General features: G+C 34.2%; 1 protein-coding gene across 2 annotated transcripts in view; it reads left to right on the forward strand.

Moving 5' to 3' along the window:
* DYNC2H1 (dynein cytoplasmic 2 heavy chain 1) overlaps nucleotides 1-22,725 on the forward strand; it is a 372,035-nt gene that overhangs the window by 343,074 nt on the left and 6,236 nt on the right. For both annotated transcript variants that reach the window (XM_004282190.3, XM_049714064.1), the window contains exons 87-88: nucleotides 5,036-5,117; nucleotides 18,403-18,519. In XM_004282190.3, coding sequence (XP_004282238.2) covers nucleotides 5,036-5,117; nucleotides 18,403-18,519 — 199 coding nt within the window. The remainder of the gene's footprint in view (nucleotides 1-5,035; nucleotides 5,118-18,402; nucleotides 18,520-22,725) is intronic.

Genomic DNA, 22,725 nt, shown 5'->3' on the forward strand with positions numbered 1-22,725 from the left:
TATATTTAAAATCCTGAAAAGGAAACACCTGCAAGCTAGGATACTCTACCCAATAAAATTATCATTTAGAATAGAAAAAGAGAAAGAATTTCTCAGACAAGCAAAAACTAAAAGAATTCATCAATACTAAACCTACCCTAAAAGAACTGTTGAAGGATCTCTAAATGGAAAATAAGTAAGAATCTATAGGAAATGGAAAATCCCAGTAGGAAAGATAAATATATAGTAAATGTTGAAGATCACTTAAATAAGTCAGTACATAGGTTAAAAGACAAAAAGTGTAAAAGCAACTATAACTACAACAAACAGCTAAGGGATAAACATGAAGATGTAAAATATGACACAAAAAACAAAAATGTCGGGGACGGTAGTAAAAATGTATATCTTTTAAAATGGTTTGAACTTAAATGACTGTCAGTTTAAATCAAGTAGATATAATTATGGGTCAACACACATGAACCTAGGGTAACCACAAATCAAAAACCTACAATACATACACAAAAACTAAAAAGAAAGGAACACAAGCATAGTACTAAAGAAAATTGTCAAACCACTAGAGAAGAAACAAAGATGTGAACAGAAAAAGCTACAAAAGCAGCCAGAAAACAAGTAGTAAAATGGCAATACGTACATACCTATTAATAATTACTTTAAATGTCAATGGACTAATGCTCTAATTAAGTGGTTCATTGGATACAAAAACAAGACCCTTCAATATGCTGCCTGTAAGAGACTCACTTTAGGGCTAAAGATACACACAGACTGAAAGCGAACAGGTGCAAAAAAGATATTTCATGCAAACAGAAGCAACAAGAAAGTGGGAGTAGCAAAACTGATGTCAGACAAAATAGATGTTAAAACAAAGGCTATAACAAAAAACAAAGAAGGGCATTATATAATGATAAAAGGCTCAATACAAGAAGAGGACATTACACTCGTTAACATATATGCACACAATGCAGGAGCACCTAAATATATGAAGCAAATACTAACAGATATGACGGGATAACTTGACAATAATACAATAATAGTAGGGGACTTTAATACCCAATTGACATCAATGGACAGATCATCCAGAAAGAAAATCAAAAAGACAACGGAGGTCTTAAATGACACAATAGAACATTTGCACATAATTGATACCTACAGGACATTATATCCAAAAACAGGAGAATACACATTCTTTTCAAGAGCATATGGGATATTCTTCATGAGAGCTCACATACTAGATCACAAAACAAGCATCAGTAATTTAAGAGGATAGAAATTATATCAGGCATCTTTTTTCTGACCACAATGGTACAAAGCTAGAAATCAACTTCAGAAAGAAAAATGGGAAAAGAACAAACATATAGAGACTAAGCAACATGCTACTAAAAAACCAATGGGTCAATGAGGAAATCAAAGAGGAAATCAGAAAATACTTTGAGACAAATGAAAATGGAAACAAAACACTCGAAAATCTATGGGATGCATCAAAAGCAGTTCTAAGAGTTGATACTGATACAGGCCTTCCTCAAGAAACAAGAAAGATCTCGGTCTTCCCTGGTGGCACAGTGGTTGAGAGTCTGCCTGCCGATGCAGGGGGCACGAGTTCATGCCCCGGTCCGGGAAGATCCCACATGCCGCAGAGCGGCTGGGCCCGTGAGCCATGGCTGCTGAGCCTGCACGTCCGGAGCCTGTGCTCCGCAATGGGAGAGGCCACAACAGTGAGAGGCCCACGTGCTGCAAAAAAAAAAAAAAAAACTCAAATAAACAGCCTAACATAGCACCTAAAAGAATTAGAAAAAGAAGAATTAGCAAAGCCCAAAATCAGCAGAGGAAAGGAAATAATAGAGATCAGAGGGGAAATAAGTAAAATAGACATAAGAAAAAAACAATAGAAATGATTAATGAAACCAAGAGCTGGGTTTCTAAAAAGATAAACAAAATTGATAAGCCTTTAGCCATGCTCACCAAGAACAAAAGAGAAGACCCAAAAAAAAAAGAAATGAAAGAGGAGAAATAACAACCAATACCACAGAGATTTAAAAAAAAAAATCACAGGAGAATACTACCAACAGTTATATGCCAACAAATTGGACAACCTAGAAGAAATGGATGAATTTCTAGAAGTATACAGCCTGCCAAGACTGACTTAAGAAGAAATAGATAATTTCAATAGACCAGTCACTAGTAGTGAAATTAAATTTGTAATAAAAATACTCCCAGCCAGCAAAAGTCCAGGACTAGATGGCTTCACAGGGGAATTCTACCAAACATATAAAGAAGAACTAATACGTGTCCTCTAAATCTATTCCCCAAATTCAAGAGGATAGAACATTCCCAAATTCATTCTACAAGGCCACCATTTCTCTGATAACCAAAAGCAGCCAAAGACTACTACAAGAAAGAAAATTACAGGCCAATTGATGAATATAGGATGTAAAAATCCTTAACAAAATATTAGCAAACCAAATCTAACAATATATAAAAAGGCTCATACACCATGATAAAATGGGATTTATTACAGAGTCACAAGAATGGCTCAACATTTGCAAATCAATCAATGTGATACACCACGTTACCACAAGAAAAGGCACAAATCAAATTATCATCTCAATAGATGCAGAAAAAACATTTGACAAAATTCAACATCTGTTCGTGATAAAAACTCTCATCAAAGTGGATATAGAGAGAACATACCTCAACATAGTAAAGGTCATTTATGACAGACCTATAGCCAGCATCATACTCAGTGGTGAAACAATGAAAGCCTTCTTCTAAATTCAGGAACAAGACAAGGATGCCCACTCTCACTACTTCTATTTAACATATTATTTGAAGTCCTAGCCACAGTAATCAGACAAGAAAGAAATAAAAGGCATCCATATTAGAAGGGAAGAGTTAAAACTTTCACTATTTGCAGATGACATGATACTGTATATATAGAAAACCCTCAAGTCTCCACCCAAAAACTGTTAGAACTAATAAATGAATTCAGCAAAGTTGCAGGATACAAGATTAATATGCAGAAATCTATTATGTTTCTATACAATAATAATGAGCTATCAAAAAGAAAAAGTCAAAAAAAAATGTTTAAAGTCACATCAAAAAGAATACCTAGGAATAAAGTTAACCAAGGAGGTGAAAGACCTATGATCTGAAAAGTATAAAACATTGATGAAGGAAACTGAAGAAGATTCCAAACAATGGAAAGATACTTGTTGTTCTTATGATTTTGTTGAAATGAATATACTACCAAAAACAATCTACAAATTTAATGCAGTCCCTATCTAAATACTCATGACACTTTTCATGGAACTAGAACAAGTGATCCTAAAATTGAAATGGAACCACAAAAGACTCCAAATTGCCAAAGAAATCTTTTTTTTTTTTTTTTTTGGGCATGCCACTCGGTATGCAGGATCTTACTTCCCTGACCAGGATTGAACCCATGCCCCCCTACAGAGTCTTAACCACTGGACTGCCAGGGAAGTCCCTGCCAAAGCAATCTTGATAAAAAAGAACAAAGCTGGATATATCATCCTTCTAGACTTCAGACTATTCTGCAAACCTACAGTAATCAAAACAGCATGCTACTGGCACAAAAACAGACACATAGATCAATGGAACAGATTAGAGAGCCCAGAAATAAACCCCCACACCTGTGATCAATTAATACACAACAAAGGAGGCAAGAATATACAGTGGAGAAAAGACAGGCTGTTCAATAAGTGGCACTGGGAAACCTGGGCATCTACATGTAAAACAATGAGATTAGAACATTACCTCACACCATATTCAAAATAAACCCAAAATGGATTAAACTTCTAAATGTTAGACATGAAACCATAAAACTCCTAGAAGAGAACATAGGCAGAACACTCTTTGACATAAATCGTAGCAATAGTTTTTGGATCTGTCTCCTAAGGCAAAAGAAATAAAAGTAAAAATAAACAAATTGGACCTAAGAAAACTTAAAAAGCTTTTGCACAACAAAGGAAACCATCAGCAAAATGAAAATACAACCTAAGGAATGGGAGAAAATATTTGCAAATAATGCAGCTGACAAGGAGTTAATAACCAAAATATACAAACAACTCATACAACTTAATATCAAAAGAAACAAGCAATCCCATCATCCTGAAGCAATAGCAATAATGACTTCAAAACTCCCTTCACATGTGATTTATGTAAAAGCGTATTTCCCCCTTGAACCTTCTCCCCTCTTTCCATCCTGCTTACACCACACAAATCCAAGTGGTCCTACTATAAAGTCAGATGGAAAAACCCTGGTCTGTATCAGGAAGAAAAGAACTGCTAACACCACCTGCTATTAAAATTCTTTAATAGCATCCCCCCAAACAAGTTAAATAAAATTAAAAATGTAATTTCTCAATACACTAGCCACATTTAAAGTTCTCAATAGCCACATTTGGGTAGTGGCTGCCATTTTGGACTGAATGAAAATATATTTATCTCTGTAGAAAATTCTGTTAGACAATGCTGACTAGGCTTCTTGGTGGGAAACAGTATTTGATGGTTAAGTTCAAACTCTTTTTAAAAACAAATTTGGAATATCATATCATATATAGTCTATCATTTTTAAGAAGTTAGATGCAATGAAAGAGACACTTCCAAAAACATACTGAAAAAAATTTAGTTTCTTTTTAGTGCTTTGGGGGATATTCAATTGATAGTACCTCAGGAGCATATTATAAATATCATATTTCAGTTCAGCTAGTAAACATTTATTGAACCCCCATTATGTGCCTGCATTTGAGGATGATGGTCAAAACAGAGGATGTAAAAATAAAAGACCCTATCCTCAAGATACCTACACAACCTTGAAGAGGAGACTGACATAACAAGTTAACTTTAAAAACTTAGTGTGAAATCTGAGGTATTGTGCATAGCCTAAGATATCTGATTACTTGTACATTATAAATATTTCAATTTTAAATAAATAGGAATGTGTATATCTTCTATAGCTATTCATATTTTAATTCCTGAAAATTATCTCCTTCTGACATTTGATGCTTTATTTTCACAGGGCTGTGGTCTGCTCTGTGGATAGCCTTAAATTTGTGGCCTCATGGAAAGGTCGACTGCAAGAAGCAAAGCTGCAAATTAAGGTATTAGAATAATTTTAGATGTTTATCTGAGTCAAAAATTATGTAATTACCAACTGTGATAAAGAGATTTTGCTCCAATCTCAAAGTCACCTATCTCTATAGTGTAAGGTCAGCAGAGATAGATTATATTACCTGTGTGAAAAATCAAAATAAGTTAAGATTTAACATGAAACAACCTGTACAAGATACAACATGTTCTAATGCAAAAATAAGAATCTTAGGAATATAACATAGTATTTGAAAATATAACTTCGGTAAAAAATGATATAAATCTTGAAGTTCTGTTAGGTTACCTGTTCTAACATTCAAGTCAATAAATATTTGCTATACAATAAAGTATGTATAAAATGTGTGAAAAATTTAGACCAAATCTTGTCCTTAGGGAGTTTACAGTTGGTGAGTATATTAGTTCACTATTAAAATCAAGCCAACTATGTTAAAAAAAAATTAAGCCATCTTTTGCAGTATAAATTTTCCTAGGTAGCTTTTCTGCTAAAAATGCATTACTCTTGCAATAATAGATAATATAGATAACCATTCAAATATTAATAACAAAACTAATGAAATGCTTCCCCCAACAACTCCAACCTTCTTCCATGTCATTGGCATTCTCTACCATTCTTTCCCATTCTCACACATAGAATTGCCCTCTTAACTTTTTTCCACTGCTAATATAAGATGCTGCATGTTGTAGTATGATTATCTCTATACATCTGTGTTGGTCTGTCTTATGATACTGTAATGACATTGAAGATAAAGACTGTCTTATCCATCTTCAGATCCCCAGTATCTAGTTCAGTATATTACATATAATTAAAATAAATGTAAAACCATAGTTCTTTAACTTAGTTAACCTTAGGCAACTGACTTTTCAGAAGTTCTATTTATATAATTCTAGTTCTCAGGTCAACAATTTTCTTTTCATATCACTACTGCTTTCTAACATACTATATAATTTATTTATTATATTTGTTGTTTGTTGTCTGTCTTATTCTACTGGAATGTAAGTCCCATGAGCGTAGTCACTTTTTTTCCAGTTTTGTTGTATCTCAGATACCTCAAACAATACCTCGTACATAATAAGCGCTCCATTAAAACCTTGTTGAATTGTTGAGTTGAAGGCCAACAATAGGAGAGGCACTATAATAGGCATTATTAACATCAGCTGTAATGGTATAGTGTGCCAGAAATTTGATCATTAACAATAAGCTAGGTCTTTGTTTCTCTTTTGGCTCTATAGATTGCTATAAAATTCTCCATTGAAGCTGAAGAAATTAGCAGGTTCTCTTTCATCCTTTACATTTTATTTTAACCTTAGCCTCTAGCCCATAAGAGCTACCTTAGCTATTATTGGTGCACATAAACTGTTGCCTAGCTGTTAAGGAGAGGGAGGGAATACATGATGTATAATCCAGGAATCATGCAGTTTACCTGGTTGTGTGGTCTCTTAGCAGCTGTGAAGCACACACATAATATGGTAGTATCATTGTTTAGGTATATTGATATAAAAAACAAGGGAAATGAGTTTTATTTTGTGTCAAGGTGTGTTCATATTTCCAGAACTATTTCGCTCCTGTTCTTACAAAATAGAAATAAAATTATCTACAACCAGAAAACCCCAAGCATATATGTTATGTTTTATAGATGGGGAAAAAAAGGCTGGCAGTTAATAAAACAAGATTCTAGGGCTTCCCTGGTGGCGCAATGGTTGAGAGTCCGCCTGCCGATGCAGGGGACATGGGTTCGTGCCCCAGTCCGGGGAGATCCCACATGACACGGAGCGGCTAGGCCCGTGAGCTATGGCCGCTGAGCCTGCGCGTCCGGAGCATGTGCTCCACAATGGGAGAGGCCACAGCAGTGAGAGGCCTGCGTACCGCAAAAAAAAAAAAAAAAAAAAAAAAACTAAAACAAGATTCTAATCTTAGTTCTCTAAAACAGAGCCATGTGACTTTTAAAAACAATAAAGCAGTCTGAGCCTTTGTTGTCTCTTTTATCAATGGATATAAATAATAACTTCCTTGACATGTTTATTATGAGGGTCTCTGAAAACCTATGTGTGTGTGTGTTTTATTATTTCTTTTAACTTAATTTGGATTAGGTTTCATTAGGCAATATTTATTTTTTAATTAGAAACAAAAGTGTATTTTAATAAAAGTTCTCTGCTCTTATCCAGTAAAGCAGAATTCTTTCATTTGTCATTTGACATTCATGAAAGCTACTATATTGTTAAAAACCAAAATATTCATTGGTCAATATATTCAGGAACATTATAAGTTTGATACAATTATATCTTACACCTTTAAGTTAAAAAAGCCATCCCTGGGCTTCCCTGGTGGCGCAGTGGTTGAGAGTCCGCCTGCTGATGCAGGGGACATGGGTTCGTGCCCCGGTCTGGGAGGATCCCACATGCCGCGGAGCGGCTGGGCCCGTGGGCCATGGCCGCTGGGCCTGCGCGTCCGGAGCCTGTGCTCCGCGATGGGAGAGGCCACAGCAGTGAGAGGCCCACATACCGCAAGAAGAAAAAAAAAAAAAAAAGCCATCCCTACACATGAGATTTGAGGTAATTCAACAGAATTTTTCCTCTCTTTGGCCCCTCATTCATATGAGCTATAGAAGCACATTTCCTAATTTCTTACCTGCAGTTCCAGATATATTTATCAGATAAAAAGTTTTTGTAAGCCCCTCACTGTTTGCACTTGGCAAAATCAGCAAGTTAAATAATTCATTTATGTTCCTCTTAATCAAATTTTTCAGCAAAAGGATTATTTTGATAGGAGAATATTGGATTTGAATTATATTTGAATTTTACTGTCACTGCAGAATTTAATTTATTTTGAATATATTTCAATCTCTACCACCCTAGACTGAATTAAACCAGTGAAATGTTCAAGCAAGGCTATAGTTCCCACACCAATCAATATTTCAACCCCCTAGACCAGCTTAAGGGAACATGTATGTACATTGATTTTTTTAGATCCTGAACATGGCCCTCTAAACTTTCCTCACTACCATTATTGATTTATTATTTGTTAAACAGCAGTTGTGAAACTTAGTACTGGAAAATGTGTAAATCAAGCACCCGTTCAGCTTGCATTCTAGATCTTGCCCAAGGCTGTGAAAGTTTTGCCCTGGCAAATCTGGGTAGCTTCCAGCTCCCTCCTTGACTGCTGATGCTGCCAAACACAAAAGGCAAAAACAAGTCTTTTACCTTGGCAAATCAGGCTTATTAAAAACATTTTAGTCTTGTTAATAATGCACAATTCCCTAGGATACCTGAAAGCTGCTGCTCCTTTGGGACCTGGTAGAGTCATATAGCCGCGTATGCTTGCCAGTTCATTTCGGCTGCTTCATGCCAGGCTAGAGTCTGCCCATATACCAAGTGGTTATTATGCTATTCATATTTCAGTTCCCTCCCTTGTAAAGCTTACCAGGTAATAGAAGTTAAAACAATGAAGAAATTAGACATTTAGACATGTGAGGGTTCATGAGGAGAATGGGTTCATCAGAATTGGGAGTTATGAACTTTAGACACATCCTCCCCAAATGAGTATAAGTAGCTAATCAGTCCAGCAGTGGACAGTCTACCAAAAAAAGAAATCCTTAAATAGTTCATTTTAAGACATATATTTCTGATAGTTTTCATTTTAAAACTGAGCACTTAATGTGAATACGCTTATATAGTCATTATAAAGTAGAGATTGTTTTTAAATCATGGGGGAACTATAAGAGTGCTTAGTAATATAATTTTCTCTAAAAGTCAATCTCTAAAATGAGTTGGTATGTGCAAACTAGTACAATATAAAACCAGTTCAACAAAAAATGATTTTTCTTAAGAACTTATGTAACTACAGCAACCAGAGGTTTTAAATCTATTTGATATTCTTGTAGCATTAAATGCTTTGAGTGTCTTACTATGTTTCCACCAGTTTAAAGGACTTTTAATTCTTAGTTGACTATACTGTTTAGGTAGCCTTGCCAATTTAATGCTGTCTTCTCATGCTCTGCAAATATAGCAGGAAGCTGAAAACTGGCTCAAATTTCCTGTTTTGAAAGTCTTTCTGCTACGAAACATTCCGACTTTACTTGACACTACTGAAAAAAAGTCAGTGTGCTGGTATTACGTACTAAGTTCCATCAACGGTTCTATTCCTTCCCCAGCTTTCAAAAACTTCCAAGAAACCTGTTTGTATTACTTTCCCTAGAACGCTCTCCTTCTTCAACCTATATCAAACCACATATGTAATTTTATATTTTCTAGTAGTTACATTAAAAAAAGTAAAAGAAACAGATACAAATAATTTTAATATTATTTTATTTAACCTAATATATACAAAATATTGTTGCTTCAACATATAATAACTATTTTAAAATTATGAATGTGATATATTTTACTTTCCTTTTTATTGTATAAAGTCCTTGAAATCCATCATATATTCCATATTTATGGCACATCTCAATTCAGACTAGTAACATCTCAATGCTCAATAGCACATGTGGCCATGGCTACTGTATTGGATAGTAGCTCTAGACAGAGAAGGTAATTCCCTAGAGAAAATTTAAATATTCTCTGATCTTCAAGTTTTTTCCAAATTTTTGTAGTATTTTTCCTTATTAAACAATTGCAAACAGATACAGAAGGAGAGAGAATAGTAAAATGAATCTCCATATGCAGAGTTTTCAAGATTTAGAAACATTCCTTCTTTTTCTCTTTTTGATTGTCTTTGCTGAAGCAATTCCAGACATTGTTTTGTTTTACTCCTCCATTTCTCAAAAAAATTTTTTTCTTAAATAAACACAATATATTATCATACATATAAAAATTAACAATAATTCCTTGGCATCATTTAATACTCAGTTCATAACAATATTTACCACTGTCTCAAAAAAAACTCTTTTCCAATAGTTGTTCAAATGAGAGTCAAGGTCCAGACACTGTGTTTGGTTATTATGTACCTTATGTCTTTTCACATCTAGATGGGATTCCTCTTATTATTTCATACCACTGTTCGTTACAGAATCAAGGTTACTTCTCTTATAGAATGATCTACAGTTGATATTCATGTCTTGGCTTCCTTGTGTTATTATGTAACTTTTGTTCTTCTGTCCCTCGTTTCTTATAAAATGGAAGTAGTTGTAGATGAAACAAATTTTTCTAAATCTGTTATTCCTTGTGCATTTATTAGCTGAAATTTTCTTCAAAGAAGCCTAATCAGCTAGGTCTATGTGGTTACCTAGATACCATGGAATTTTATATAGAAAATAAAGGATAAATGCTTTTTTAAAAAAATTTAAACTAGGGATATTCAGAATATGGTGTTGATACACTGTTTCCCACAGTGTTCAATAACATTTCTTCTCTGTTTTTAAGTATCAGTGTGAACTTCTTATATTTAATGTGCTTCTGTAAATTGCATTTATTAATTTATTATTCTTTTTCATGTGCAGTATCCCTAGTCTTTGACTTATGTGTAGAGCCTCCTCATGTTGACCTCTGTATCTTATTTTTGGTAAAGTTTTATAGTGAAGCATAATATCACACAGTAAGTTGCACAAATCTTAAGAATACAACTTTATGAATTTTTTAATAAGCAAACAGACCTATGAAACCATTATGCAGATTAATTTTAATATTTTAGGACACTTTTTCCTCAAAATTTCTTTTTATAATTAAATGGACCTAACACATTCAGTACAAACTTTATTTTTCTTTCATTCTAAGAGATATACTTAATATATCCCCCTAGATATTTGTCTACCCATTTTTCTTTCCTCCTTTTATATATTATATTGTATAATGTATTCTGATTTTAAACAGTTGAGAACTTCAGGTGAAGATGGCCCAGGGAGCTAATGATTCATCCTGTCTGCTCCGGATAGATATATGATAAAAAATATATAAAAAGAGGAAACCACAAACATCAGTATTTCATTGCATCAGAAGCAGGACAAAGTAAAATTGTGACTAAGTCTGAAAGTACAGGTCTTGAGCTCCAAGTCCAGAAGTAGGAAGCAATGAACAGTATGGCCCCAGCAGAGTGAAAGGAATTAGTGGTGCTATATGTGAAATGAAGACTGAAACAAGGGTCATTGCTTAAATCCAGGACTGAGATTAGGCTCTCCAGCTCTCCAATAAAAGGAGACTGAATAAAGTTATTGGCCTAAGGGAGCTGAAAGATAAAGGCATAGAGTTAATATTAGATATTGAGCCACACTAACCACCAGATCAATAGCTTAGAACTGCAATATCCCCAACACCTGCAGAATAGAACCTCCAAACTGGCATTGTAAATTTTATAGCTATGTAGATTTGGAAATGTCACTATAGAGGTAGAGGTATGTGGGAGAAAAATAAAATACCCCTCAAGATGAACCTAGAAACCCAAATCCAAATAAATGGGGAAAAAATCTAATCCTAGAAAAGAAAATGAGCAAAATCATTAGGTTAATCAACATCTGGTCATTTCATTTATTATTACTTTTGGGAAACTCTGATAAAAAATGTTAAAATATTTATTGTAGTTTCCGTAAACAGTTGTAAGAAAGAATAACTTTCACTAAAAAAATTATCAGAACTCACAGAATAGAAACAGGCAGAAATAATACAGTTATATGTAGGTAGATGTGAAAACCAATCAGTAGTCTTGGAGATGAAAAATATAATCTTTAAATGAAATATTGATAGATTAAATATACTCTACATTAGATACAATTGAAAAAGACATATTAATTGGAAGTTAGTGCTAAGGAATTAACTCAGAACTGATCACAAATGTAAAGTGTTAAAAATATGAGAGAGATATTATCAGACATAGAGGATAGTTTAAGGCATTCTATCCTACTTGTAAAAGGATTTCTACTATAGAACAGACAGAATGGCAGAGAAGCAAAATTTGAAAAATTAGTTGCAGGGATTTTCCAGAATTGGAAAATGGTAAGAGTTCTCAGGTGAAATGCACATGCAAAGTACCAAAAAAATTAACTAAAAGTATATTCAAGTTCACACCTCGTTACACTATAATGAAACTATACAATATCAGGGTTAAAGTGAAAAAATCTTAAAAGCTACCAGATGGAAAAGTCAAAGTTCCAACCAAAAAAAAAATACAAAAAAACAAAAAATAACATCAAATAGATTACTCATCAGCTCACTAGATGCCAAAAGGCAATGGAGTGAGTAATATATTCAAATTGATGAGGAATAGTAATTGTTAACCTCAAACTTTATTCCCATCTAAAATATCATTCAGTAATGAAAGCAATAAAAAGATATTTCCAGAAACCCAAACACCACAAGTGCTTACCACTCTCAGAACCTCAAAGAAGTATTAAAACATGAAAAAGAAAAGCCAGAGAGAAAACAAAATATACCAAAAATAATAGTGAGCCCAAAAATTACAAAATAATTTAATTTTAGCATGTAATTTAAATTAAGTATTGACTGTAAAATATAACTTTTTATTATGTTTAAACTAAAACTAAAACTCTAAACAGTAATAATTAGATTAGAAATAACATGCTAAAATAAAATCCATGTCATGTTCAGGAGAAGTACTGAATAACTAAGAATTCATTAGAAAATGTCACAGTTACTATTCAAAAGATATGGTTAAAAGCTTATAAAAATAGATACACAGTCCATTAGCAGAAAAGGAGAAAAATTAAACAAAAAGAAATAAAGAGGAAAACTATATATTAAATATACTGAAAATAATTTCAAATATATGACTGATAACAATAAATATAATATTTTAAATTGAAGTATAGTTGAGTTACAATTTTGTGTTAGTTTCAGGTATACAGCACAGTGATTCAGTTATATATATATTTTTTTCAAATTATTTTCCATTAGAGGATGTTAGTGAATATAGTTCGCTGTGCTATAGAGTAAATCCTTGTTGCTTATCTATTTTATGTATAGCAGTTTGTATCTGTTAATCTTATACGCCTACTTTATCTCCAACTCCCTTTCCCCTTTGGTAAGTATAAGTTTGTTTTCTTTTTTTTTAATTTATTTTTTATACAGCATGTCCTTATTAGTTATCTGTTTTATACATATTAGTGTATATATGTTAATCCCAATCTCCCAGTTCATCCCACCACCAGGCCCCCCCCCCCACTTTCCCTCCTTGGTGTCCATACGTTTTTTCTCTACATCTTTGTCTCTATTTCTGCCTTGCAAACCGGTTCACCTGTACCATTTTTCTAGATTCCACATATATGCATTAATACACGATATTTGTTTTTCTCTTTCTGACTTACTTCACTCTGTATGACAGGCTCTTGGTCCATCCACGTCTCTACAAATGACCCAATTTCGTTCCTTTTTATGGCTGAGTAATATTCCATTGTATATATGTACCGCATCTTATTTATCCATTTGTCTGTCGATGGGCATTCAGGTTACTTCCATGACCTGGCTATTGTAAATAGTGCTGCAGTGAACATTGGGGTGCATGTATCTTTTTGAATTATGATTTTCTCTGGGTATATGCCCAGTAGTGGGATTGCTGGGTCATATGGTAATTCTATTTCTACTTTTTTAAGGAACCTCCATACAGTTCTCCATAGTGGCTGTATAAATTTACATTCCCTCCAACAGTGCAAGGGGGTTCCCTTTTCTCCACATGCTCTCCAGCATTTGTTATTTGTAGACTTTCTGATGATGTCCATTCTAACTGGTGTGAGGTGATACCTCATTGTAGTTTTGATTTGCATTTCTCTAATTAGTGATGCTAATTAGAGCCTTTCATGTGCCTCTTGGCCATCTGTATGTCTTCTTTGGAGAGATGTTCATTTAGGCATAAGTTTGTTTTCTGTGTCTGTGAGTGTTTGTTTTGTATAAAGATTCATTTGTATTATTTTTTAGATTCCATATATGTGATACCATAATATTTGCTTTTCTGTCTGACTTATTTCATTTAGTATATTCTTTAGGACCATCCATCTTGCTGCAAATCACAGTATTTCATTCTTTTTATGGCTGAGTAATATCCCATTGTATATGTATACCACATCTTCTTAAGTCAGTTGTCTGTTGATGGGCACTTGGGTTGTTTCCATATCTTGACTATATAGTTCTGTGATGAACATTGGGGTGCATGTATCTTTTCAAATTAGAGTTTTCATCTTTTTCATATATATGCCCAGGAGTGAGATTGCTGGATCATTTGGTAACTTTATGTTTAGTTTTTAAGGAATCTCCCATTCTTCACAGTGGCTGCACCAATTTACATTCCCACCAACAGTATGAGGGTTCCCTTTTCTCCACAACCTCTCCAGCATTTATTATTTGTAGACTTTTTGATGATACCCATTCTGACAGGTGTGAGGTGATACCTCATTATAGTTTTGACTTACATTTCTCTAAAATTAGTGATATTGAGTATCTTTTCATGTGCCTGTTGGCCATCTGAAAGTCATCTTTGGAGAAATGTCTGTTTAAGTCTTCTGCCCATTTTTTGACTGGGTAGTTTGTTTTTTCAATATTGTGTTGTGTGAGCTCTTTGTATATTTTGTATATTAACCCCTTGTTGGTACATTGTTTGCAAATATTTTCTCTCATTCCGTAGCTTATCTTTTCATTATGTGATGGTTTCCTTTGCTATGCAAAGGAAACATTTAATTCACCGTTAAATCCAAGTTAAATTCAAGTTAAAATAAGAAGTATTCAAGGAATTCAACATTGTATATGAAATAAATTAATGGCTTTAATCCTGTTTTTAGTGAGCAAAGTCACTACTATTACTGTTACCCCTTTTGAGTCTCACCTCAAAGAATTGAATCAGATTGATCTTAAAATAGCCTTTTCAAAGTAGGTTGGGGTCGTGATAGTTAGTTATTTGAAATATATTTATGCAATTGTGGTTGGCCTGATACATACTGCCCTTAATAAATGGTTTTGAAACTATAAACAGAACGAAATATGTGTGAGGGTTTTTTTTTTGAGTTTTTGTTGTCATTGTTGTTTTGTTTTTTTATTTTCTTACTTTTGCAACTGCCCCTCTGTTTCAGATGTTTTAATCAGAGGTTTCAAGTGTGAATAACATCCAAGTACAGATTCTTTTCCTTTTGCTTTAATGATTTTGTGCTGTTCCTATTCTGTTAAATTGAAAGCTATGCATTTATAAGCAAAACAAGAATAGTTAGAGGAAATGGTATTACAGCAAGAGATGCACATTTAGATGCCTTTCACTTAATTATTTGGGTTCAACTCAAATAGTATATTTGTACAGATGTCAAGAAGCAGCCTTGACAATGCTGTTCTTTTAAAATAATGTAAACAGACATAACCCCTATGGTTACCAAAGGGGAAAGAGGGAGAGAGGGATAAATTAGGAGTTTGGGGTTAACATATACACACCACTATGCATAAAATAGATGACCAACAAGGACCTACTGTATAGCACAGGGAGCTATACTCAATATTTTGTAATAACCTATAAGGGGAAAGAATCTGAAAGAAATAGGTATATATGTATGTATAACTGAATTACTTCACTGTACACCTGAAATTAGCACAATATTGTAAATCAACTATACTTCAATTAAAAAAAAGATTAAAGTAAAAGAAAAGAGAGATCAGGTGTTGATATAGTTAATATTTTCAAATGTCTCTCTTGTGGAAATAAAGAAAATACTGGAATTCAAAAAAATGTCTACTTGAAAAAATAAAATAAAATAATGTAAACAAATGAGCTCTGATCTCAGTAATTATTTCTTTGCATCCAAGGGATATGTGTCATGCACAATAAGGTACTAATGACTAAGATAGACTTCTAACAAACTTTTAATAGAAAAGTATGAAGTTTGCCCCATAAGTATATATGTTAAGTATAAATAGCATTTTAATATGGCTTATCATTTAAAGGAGGTGAAAAAGAGAGTGGAAGTACAGTATTGATCAAATTAGAAAGCATGCTCTAACACATCGCCTAGCTGTTTGATGTATAAATGAAGTGATGGATAGACTCAGTTATCTAGGACAAATTTGGGAAATATTTTGCAAAATCAAATATAAGCAAAAATTTTTTGATTGAAATTATTTAAATAATTTCCAATCAAACCTTATTTTGCCTTATTTAAATGGATACACTATATGAAACAATTCTAAATGTCTAGAAATTTGAATATGGATTAGATTAAATGAACAGTAATAGCTAATACTTATTGAGCACTTGCTGTATATCAGGCAATTTTCCAAGTATTTTAAATATAATGTTAGAGGGGATTTCTTATTTCCTGCTCCTATTTTTTTTTTCTGCATGGAGGAATATTTACTAAGGTTCATACTCCTAGACACTCTCTGCCTTCTACCTGACTCCTTCCTTTCCAGGAAAGGTGTCAGATAAAGGTGTTTATCTGACTGTGAGTTTGAGTCAGAAACCCAGGGCTGAATACTGTGCCTTCCTATGCTTTTCTTTTGGGTGTACACATTCTGCTCTGCCCCTTCAAGGCAGTCTCTGCACCTGGTGCAGCTGGCTCCTTAGCTTAGTACTGTCATAACTAGAAGTTAAGCCTTCCAAATTCTTGTGTTTAGTGTTGATATTAGCAAGTCCATTTGCCTGGAGACCTGTTATATCCTCCAAACTATCTTTTTCAGTAATAAAGGTAATATTTTGGGCCTACCTGTTTTTTCACCTTCCATTGATGCAGAATTCCAGATAGAACAAGGGTACCATTTGTTGATACTACTCCAATCCTTGATATATTATCATTTTATTATATAAACAACAGGGTATCACTTTTTGAAGTTCTTATGTTTTCATTTTTTTTACTTTACATTCCAAAGTAGGGGAATGATAGAGGGTATAGAGAGAAAAGGAGAGATTTAAAAGATTTTATTGGAAGTGGCTGGACTTGATAGTTGATGGCATGTGGGAAGTTCAGGAGAAGGAACCAAGAATGTCTCCCAGGTGTCTGATTAAGCAACTACATGGTCAGTAGTGCCAATTACTGAAATAGGCTCCAGAGAATAGTATTTCTCATCCCTCCTACCCCCTGGTTAGAAGAGGAAAATGATGAGTTTATATCTGTATATGCATATTACATAGTCAAGTTGTGACACTATCAGTGGGGGGACTACATTTACAAATTTCTGTAAAGACCAGTTGAGTGCAGAACTCAATGAAATTTCTAGAAGAAGCCTTAGAAGAATTATCTTGCAGAGATTTTCTAGCACTGAAATTAGCAAGTACTCTTTAAATTTTAATTTACATTTCTTCAAGGCAATACTTCAACACCCCTGAAGTGGCCTGTATAACATCACATTAGTAGTATAGTAGAAAGAATATTGAACTTAGGAATTCAATAATTCTATTTTTAATCCCATCTCTTTCACTGACAAGCAAGTTGTTTATCTTTTCATGGTAAAGAACCCTATTATAAATTTAGCTAATCAGAACTATTTGTCAAGGCATACTCTACTAGTACCTCCTCGTCCCTAAACCATTCTCTAGTTATAACTGAAAATGATTTCAACACTTCCAACTTAAAGTGTTCCCTTGACTCTAAAATTCTATAGTATGTTAACTTAAAAGGTACTATACAATATTTATAAGATTGTTTACATTTTCTATCAAGTTTAAATTGTGAGACTATAGATGGGAGTCTGAATGCAAATGGAGGCTCTACGTTTGTTGCCTTTAGATAAACTCAGGGTAGATTAACACTACAGAAATGAAAAGAATGAACACTTTTAAAGAAATATGAAACTAATATTACCAAAATAATTATATTTTTATTTTCATAACTTTATAAATTTGCACTAAGTTTAATTTAGAATAAGAGATGAACTTTCTCCTTTTTTATTCTTCTTTCAGCTCTGCGTGACATGTCAAGAATTTTTTCATTAACCTTTCCAAATTTTGTTCTATTTTTTAGAAAATGATGTTGGAATTCCAAGCAGGTAGCACATGTTCTTTTTCTCTAGTATGCTTTTCTTTCCCCCTCCTGGAAAAAGAGTAACTTTTTGGCTTTTGTCATTATATGTCCATTAATCTAATGCCAAGACATATGCAATTGTATAACTAATGACATTTATAAGTCTTTTTTTCCAAAATACTTGCTAAAATTGAGGATTCAGCCTAACGGAAGCTCACAGTGAACATTGGTTCAGGTCTTCACCTACATTATTATCAAACAAAATACCATGATCTTTGTTTTCACATTGTTTGGAATGAATAGTCACAATGAAAATTGTTGCCTTTCTTCTGAAGATATACTATAGTAACTCCTGCCATTTCAGCCTTTAATACATATTTTAATGGTTTATATGTTTCTATGACAGATCAGTGGCTTATTACTGGAAGGATGCAGTTTTGATGGAAATCGACTTTCTGAAAATCAGCATGATTCTCCTAGTGTATCATCAGTTCTCCCTTGTTTTATGGGCTGGATTCCACAGGTAATACATTTTTAACAGGAACAAGTTTTAATTTAATCAATTCATTTTTAGATTTTATCTTTTCAATAAGATATAATTGGCTTATGAATTTTTCATTTACTTTCTAATCTTACCTGCATTTGAACAAATTTACAGTCCAAATATTATGTCCTTTATAATTTTTAAGATGTACAGGACATTTTAAAAGCTTTATTTTGTTATGGAAAGAATAACATTATAGTTTTTAATTTCTAAATAAGTTATAGTCTAATAAGAAAAAAGCCTTAAATGGTAATCTGAACTACCACATATTGTGTTCCTATTATTTTCAGCAGTGTGCTAAATGTTTTATATACTTTACCTTACATACTTTTCTGAGTATCCCTGCAAGGTAGATATTATTATTCCTATTTTCAAATGAGGAAATGTGTGTTCACATAAGTTAAATGACTTCCCTGTAGCTTGGCATGCAGAAATCGAAAGCATCAAGATGTTAATACACATCTAATACCATGTCACTATGCTGCTGATTGGCAGATGAAGAAAACTGTCTTGACAGAGGTCTATTCGGCTAACTTTTTCCCTTTTAAAACCTTCAATTTTTTTTTATAAATTTATTTATTTATTTTTGGCTGCATTGGGTCTTCGTTGCTGCACACGGGCTTTTTTCTAGTTGTGTCGAGTGGGGGTTACTCTTTGTTGCGGTGCACAGTCTTCTCATTGTGGTGGCTTCTCTTGTTGTGGGGCATGGGCTCTAGGCGCTCATGCTTCGGTAGTTGTGGCACGTGGGCTCTAGAGCGCAGGCTCAGTAGTTGTGACGCACGGACTTAGTTGCTCCACGGCATGTGGAATCTTCCCAGACCAGGGCTTGAACCCGTGTCCCCTGCATTGGCAGGTGGATTCTTAACCACTGCGCCATCAGGGAAGTCCAAAACCTTCAATTTTTGAAAGAACTTTCAACAATGGAACTTGAGGGATATTCGCCTTTAAAATAAGACATAGTTGTAGATGAAACACATAACTTTTACTAAATGTAAGTAAGAATACATGTGAATAAACTTTAAAGTTTTGATTCTGTATCTAATCACCAACGAGCTATTTCATATACTGCTTACTACAAGAAAAATGAGTTTTCTAGTTGTGAAATACTTCATTGAATTTTCCAATTATTATAATTCTTTTTGTAAAATAAAAAAATCCAAAGCATCACAATATTTATTTTAAAATAAAAACTAATAAAGCCATAATTAACAGTTACTGCTCAGAGAGCTATAAGAGCATCCTCTGACCTAAAGGAACATACATTTCTGTGAAACTCGCCATTTCCACCCCCCATATAAGCTTCATTTTCTCTAGTAGTAGAGTGACAGAGAAGGGAGAAGTTGAAATCATCTTTATTTTATTTCTCTCTGGCTATTGATTCATGTAAGAAATTTGTATGTCAAAAAGTTGGTAACTTATGGATTACACACATTAGGTGTGTGGACCAGATCGAAAGTTCTATACAAAAGTTAAGGCTAGGGCTTCCCTGGTGGCGCAGTGGTTGGGGGTCCGCCTGCCGATGCAGAGGACACAGGTTCATGCCCCGGTCCGGGAGGATCCCACATGCCGCGGAGCGGCTGGGCCCGTGAGCCATGGCCGCTGAGGCTGCGCGTCTGGAGCCTGTGCTCCGCAGCGGGAGAGGCCACAGCTGTGAGAGGCCCGCATACAGCAAAAAAAAAGTTAAGGCTAAAATTTGCTGAGGGTTATAACCATAATATATAAAATTGTATATGATGACAGAGATGAATTCAAATGAATCCAAATTATGAGAAGTGTTACTTCTCTGGCAAACAAATTTAAAAGCCATATAATGACCTCGATGGGGGGAAAGGTAGGACATGTATAAAATGATTCACTTAAGGAGAAACCCCAGCAATAAAAATAGAGCATGGAGAATGAGTAGGCATAAATGCAAAAGAGAGTGACCTAGAGCAGTACCCACATAACTGACCACAAACTGAATGCAGATCAGGAATGCAGTGTGGTTATGAACAGAAGCCAATCTGTTAACTGGGTTGTATGAAAAGCAACATAACATTATAAGACTTGGAATTTATCCCTCCACAATATTTTACTTTGAGTATCATTTCTATCCAGTTTTATTTACCACACTTTAAAAAATCAGGATAGGAATAGAAAGCTAAAAGTAATTTAATTTGAAAAATATCTCATGTAAAGAGAGGTAAAATGAATTGGAATATTTAGCCAATAAAAGAGATGGCTGAAAGATAATATGAATTTATTATTTTTATAAAAGAGATTTCCCCAAAGGCTTCTGCACTTTTTCCTGCCATGTAATGGAAGGGTTTAAGATACTTCCCCACCTCTTTTTTCCCCTCCTTCCTTTACAGTGATCCTCTTCTTCCCATTAATCTTACTGCTTTGACTGCCTCTCCTAGATCAGCTAAGAAGGAGAGAATATGAGGTATATTGCTAAATGTTTCAGAACATGAAATTTTGGAGTCCAGCAGTCTAAATGCCACTCACAGCTCCCAAACTTATGAGCTGGGTGATTTGGGGCAAATTACCTAACCTCATTGAGCCAGTTTCCTCATTTGAAAGTGGAGATAATGATGTTTGTATAGGACCATGTTGAGGAATAAATAAGGTCCTGTGTCTGTGAAGTACCTAGCAGGGCGTCATACACGGTAAGTCTAATTTTTCCTGATGCCAACACTTTTAAATGTTTTTATAATAGTATAATAATTAACTTATTTCATATGGTGCTTTATAGTGTACTAAGTGCTTTCAATCATCATTAGATAATTAAGTTCCTATGTACCATATTCTGAACCCTGGGATAACAAAAATAAATCTCTTCCATCAGAGTCTTCTGTTGAGTAGAGGAGCAAACGGGTAAAGAAACTATTACAGTTCAGAGTTACAGAAGTACAATTATGGAGGTTTACATGAAGTGCTTTGGCAAATGAAGGAGACCTCAGCTCTATCTTGTATAAGCAGATGAGGGAAAGTCAGATGACCTCACAGGGAGAGGAAGCAGCTTCTCAGGACTGTAGTCACAGTAGAAGTAAGAAAAGTTCAAGGACAAATTCAAAAATGGTAGGGGCAAGGCATTCCATATAGAAGAGGAAGTATATTTAAATGCATGGAGATACGAAAAGAATTTAGGTTATTTGGGGAACTGAAAGTATAGTATATCTGGAATGTACTGGAATGGTTCAAATGGAGAGTGGTAGGGGATGCGGTCAGAAAGGAAGACTAAGACCAAGTACGACAAGCCATGGAGCCATGCCAAGGAGTTTAGACTATCTTATGATCATAGAAAGCCATTGAGAGCTTAGAACACGTGTGTTGTAAGATCAGATCTGTAGTTTTAGAAAAGCAGTCTAGCACTGAGAGAATTGAGGATTGGCATAGGGTGAAATACAATCACACTTACCTTTCATTGCAGTCCTCTGAGTATGGTAGAGTAGTTTTTCTCTCTGTTTTGCTGAGGAAGAAACCATGAATCTGGTAAATAGAGTGATTTGTTATGGGTCCCCCAGTAGTAGCACTAGTGTTTGAACAATAGCAATGAGCATTTATTTGTATTTATTATGTGCCAAGCACTGTACAAACTGTTTAGAATACAAGATATTTAGGCTTTCCAAAAACATTTGAAATAGGAATTATTATCTCCGTTGTAAACTAAGAAAATGGAAGCTTAAAAGATTGTATAACTTGACCAAGATAAAGATAACATAGTTAATAGGTAAGCAACTAAGTTTCAAATCCAGGTTATCTCTCTTAAATCTTAGGCCTAATACTGAGGCAACCTAACAGTATAAACCAGAGTTTGGAAAACTACAGGCCACAGGCCAAATCCAGTATGCTGCCTGTTTTTGTACAGCCCACAGTCATGTGAGCATGAATGACTTTTACATTTTTAAATAGATGAAAAACTTAGAAGGATAGTACTGGGTTGGCCAAAAAGTTCATTCGGGTTTTTCTGCAAGATGTTACAGAAAAACCCGAACGAACTTTTTGGCCAACCCAATATTCTATGATGTGAAAATTATCTGAAATTCAAATTCCAGTGTCCATAAAGAAAGTTTTGTTTGGAAAACAGCTATGCCCATTTATGTAGATGCTTTCAGACTACTACAGCAGAGTTGAGGATATAGTTGTATCCAAGACCATATAGCCCATAAAATATTTACTATCTGACCTCTTACAGAAAAGTTT

This window comes from Orcinus orca, chromosome 8, assembly GCF_937001465.1.
Source record: "Orcinus orca chromosome 8, mOrcOrc1.1, whole genome shotgun sequence".
Lineage (NCBI taxonomy): Eukaryota > Metazoa > Chordata > Mammalia > Artiodactyla > Delphinidae > Orcinus > Orcinus orca.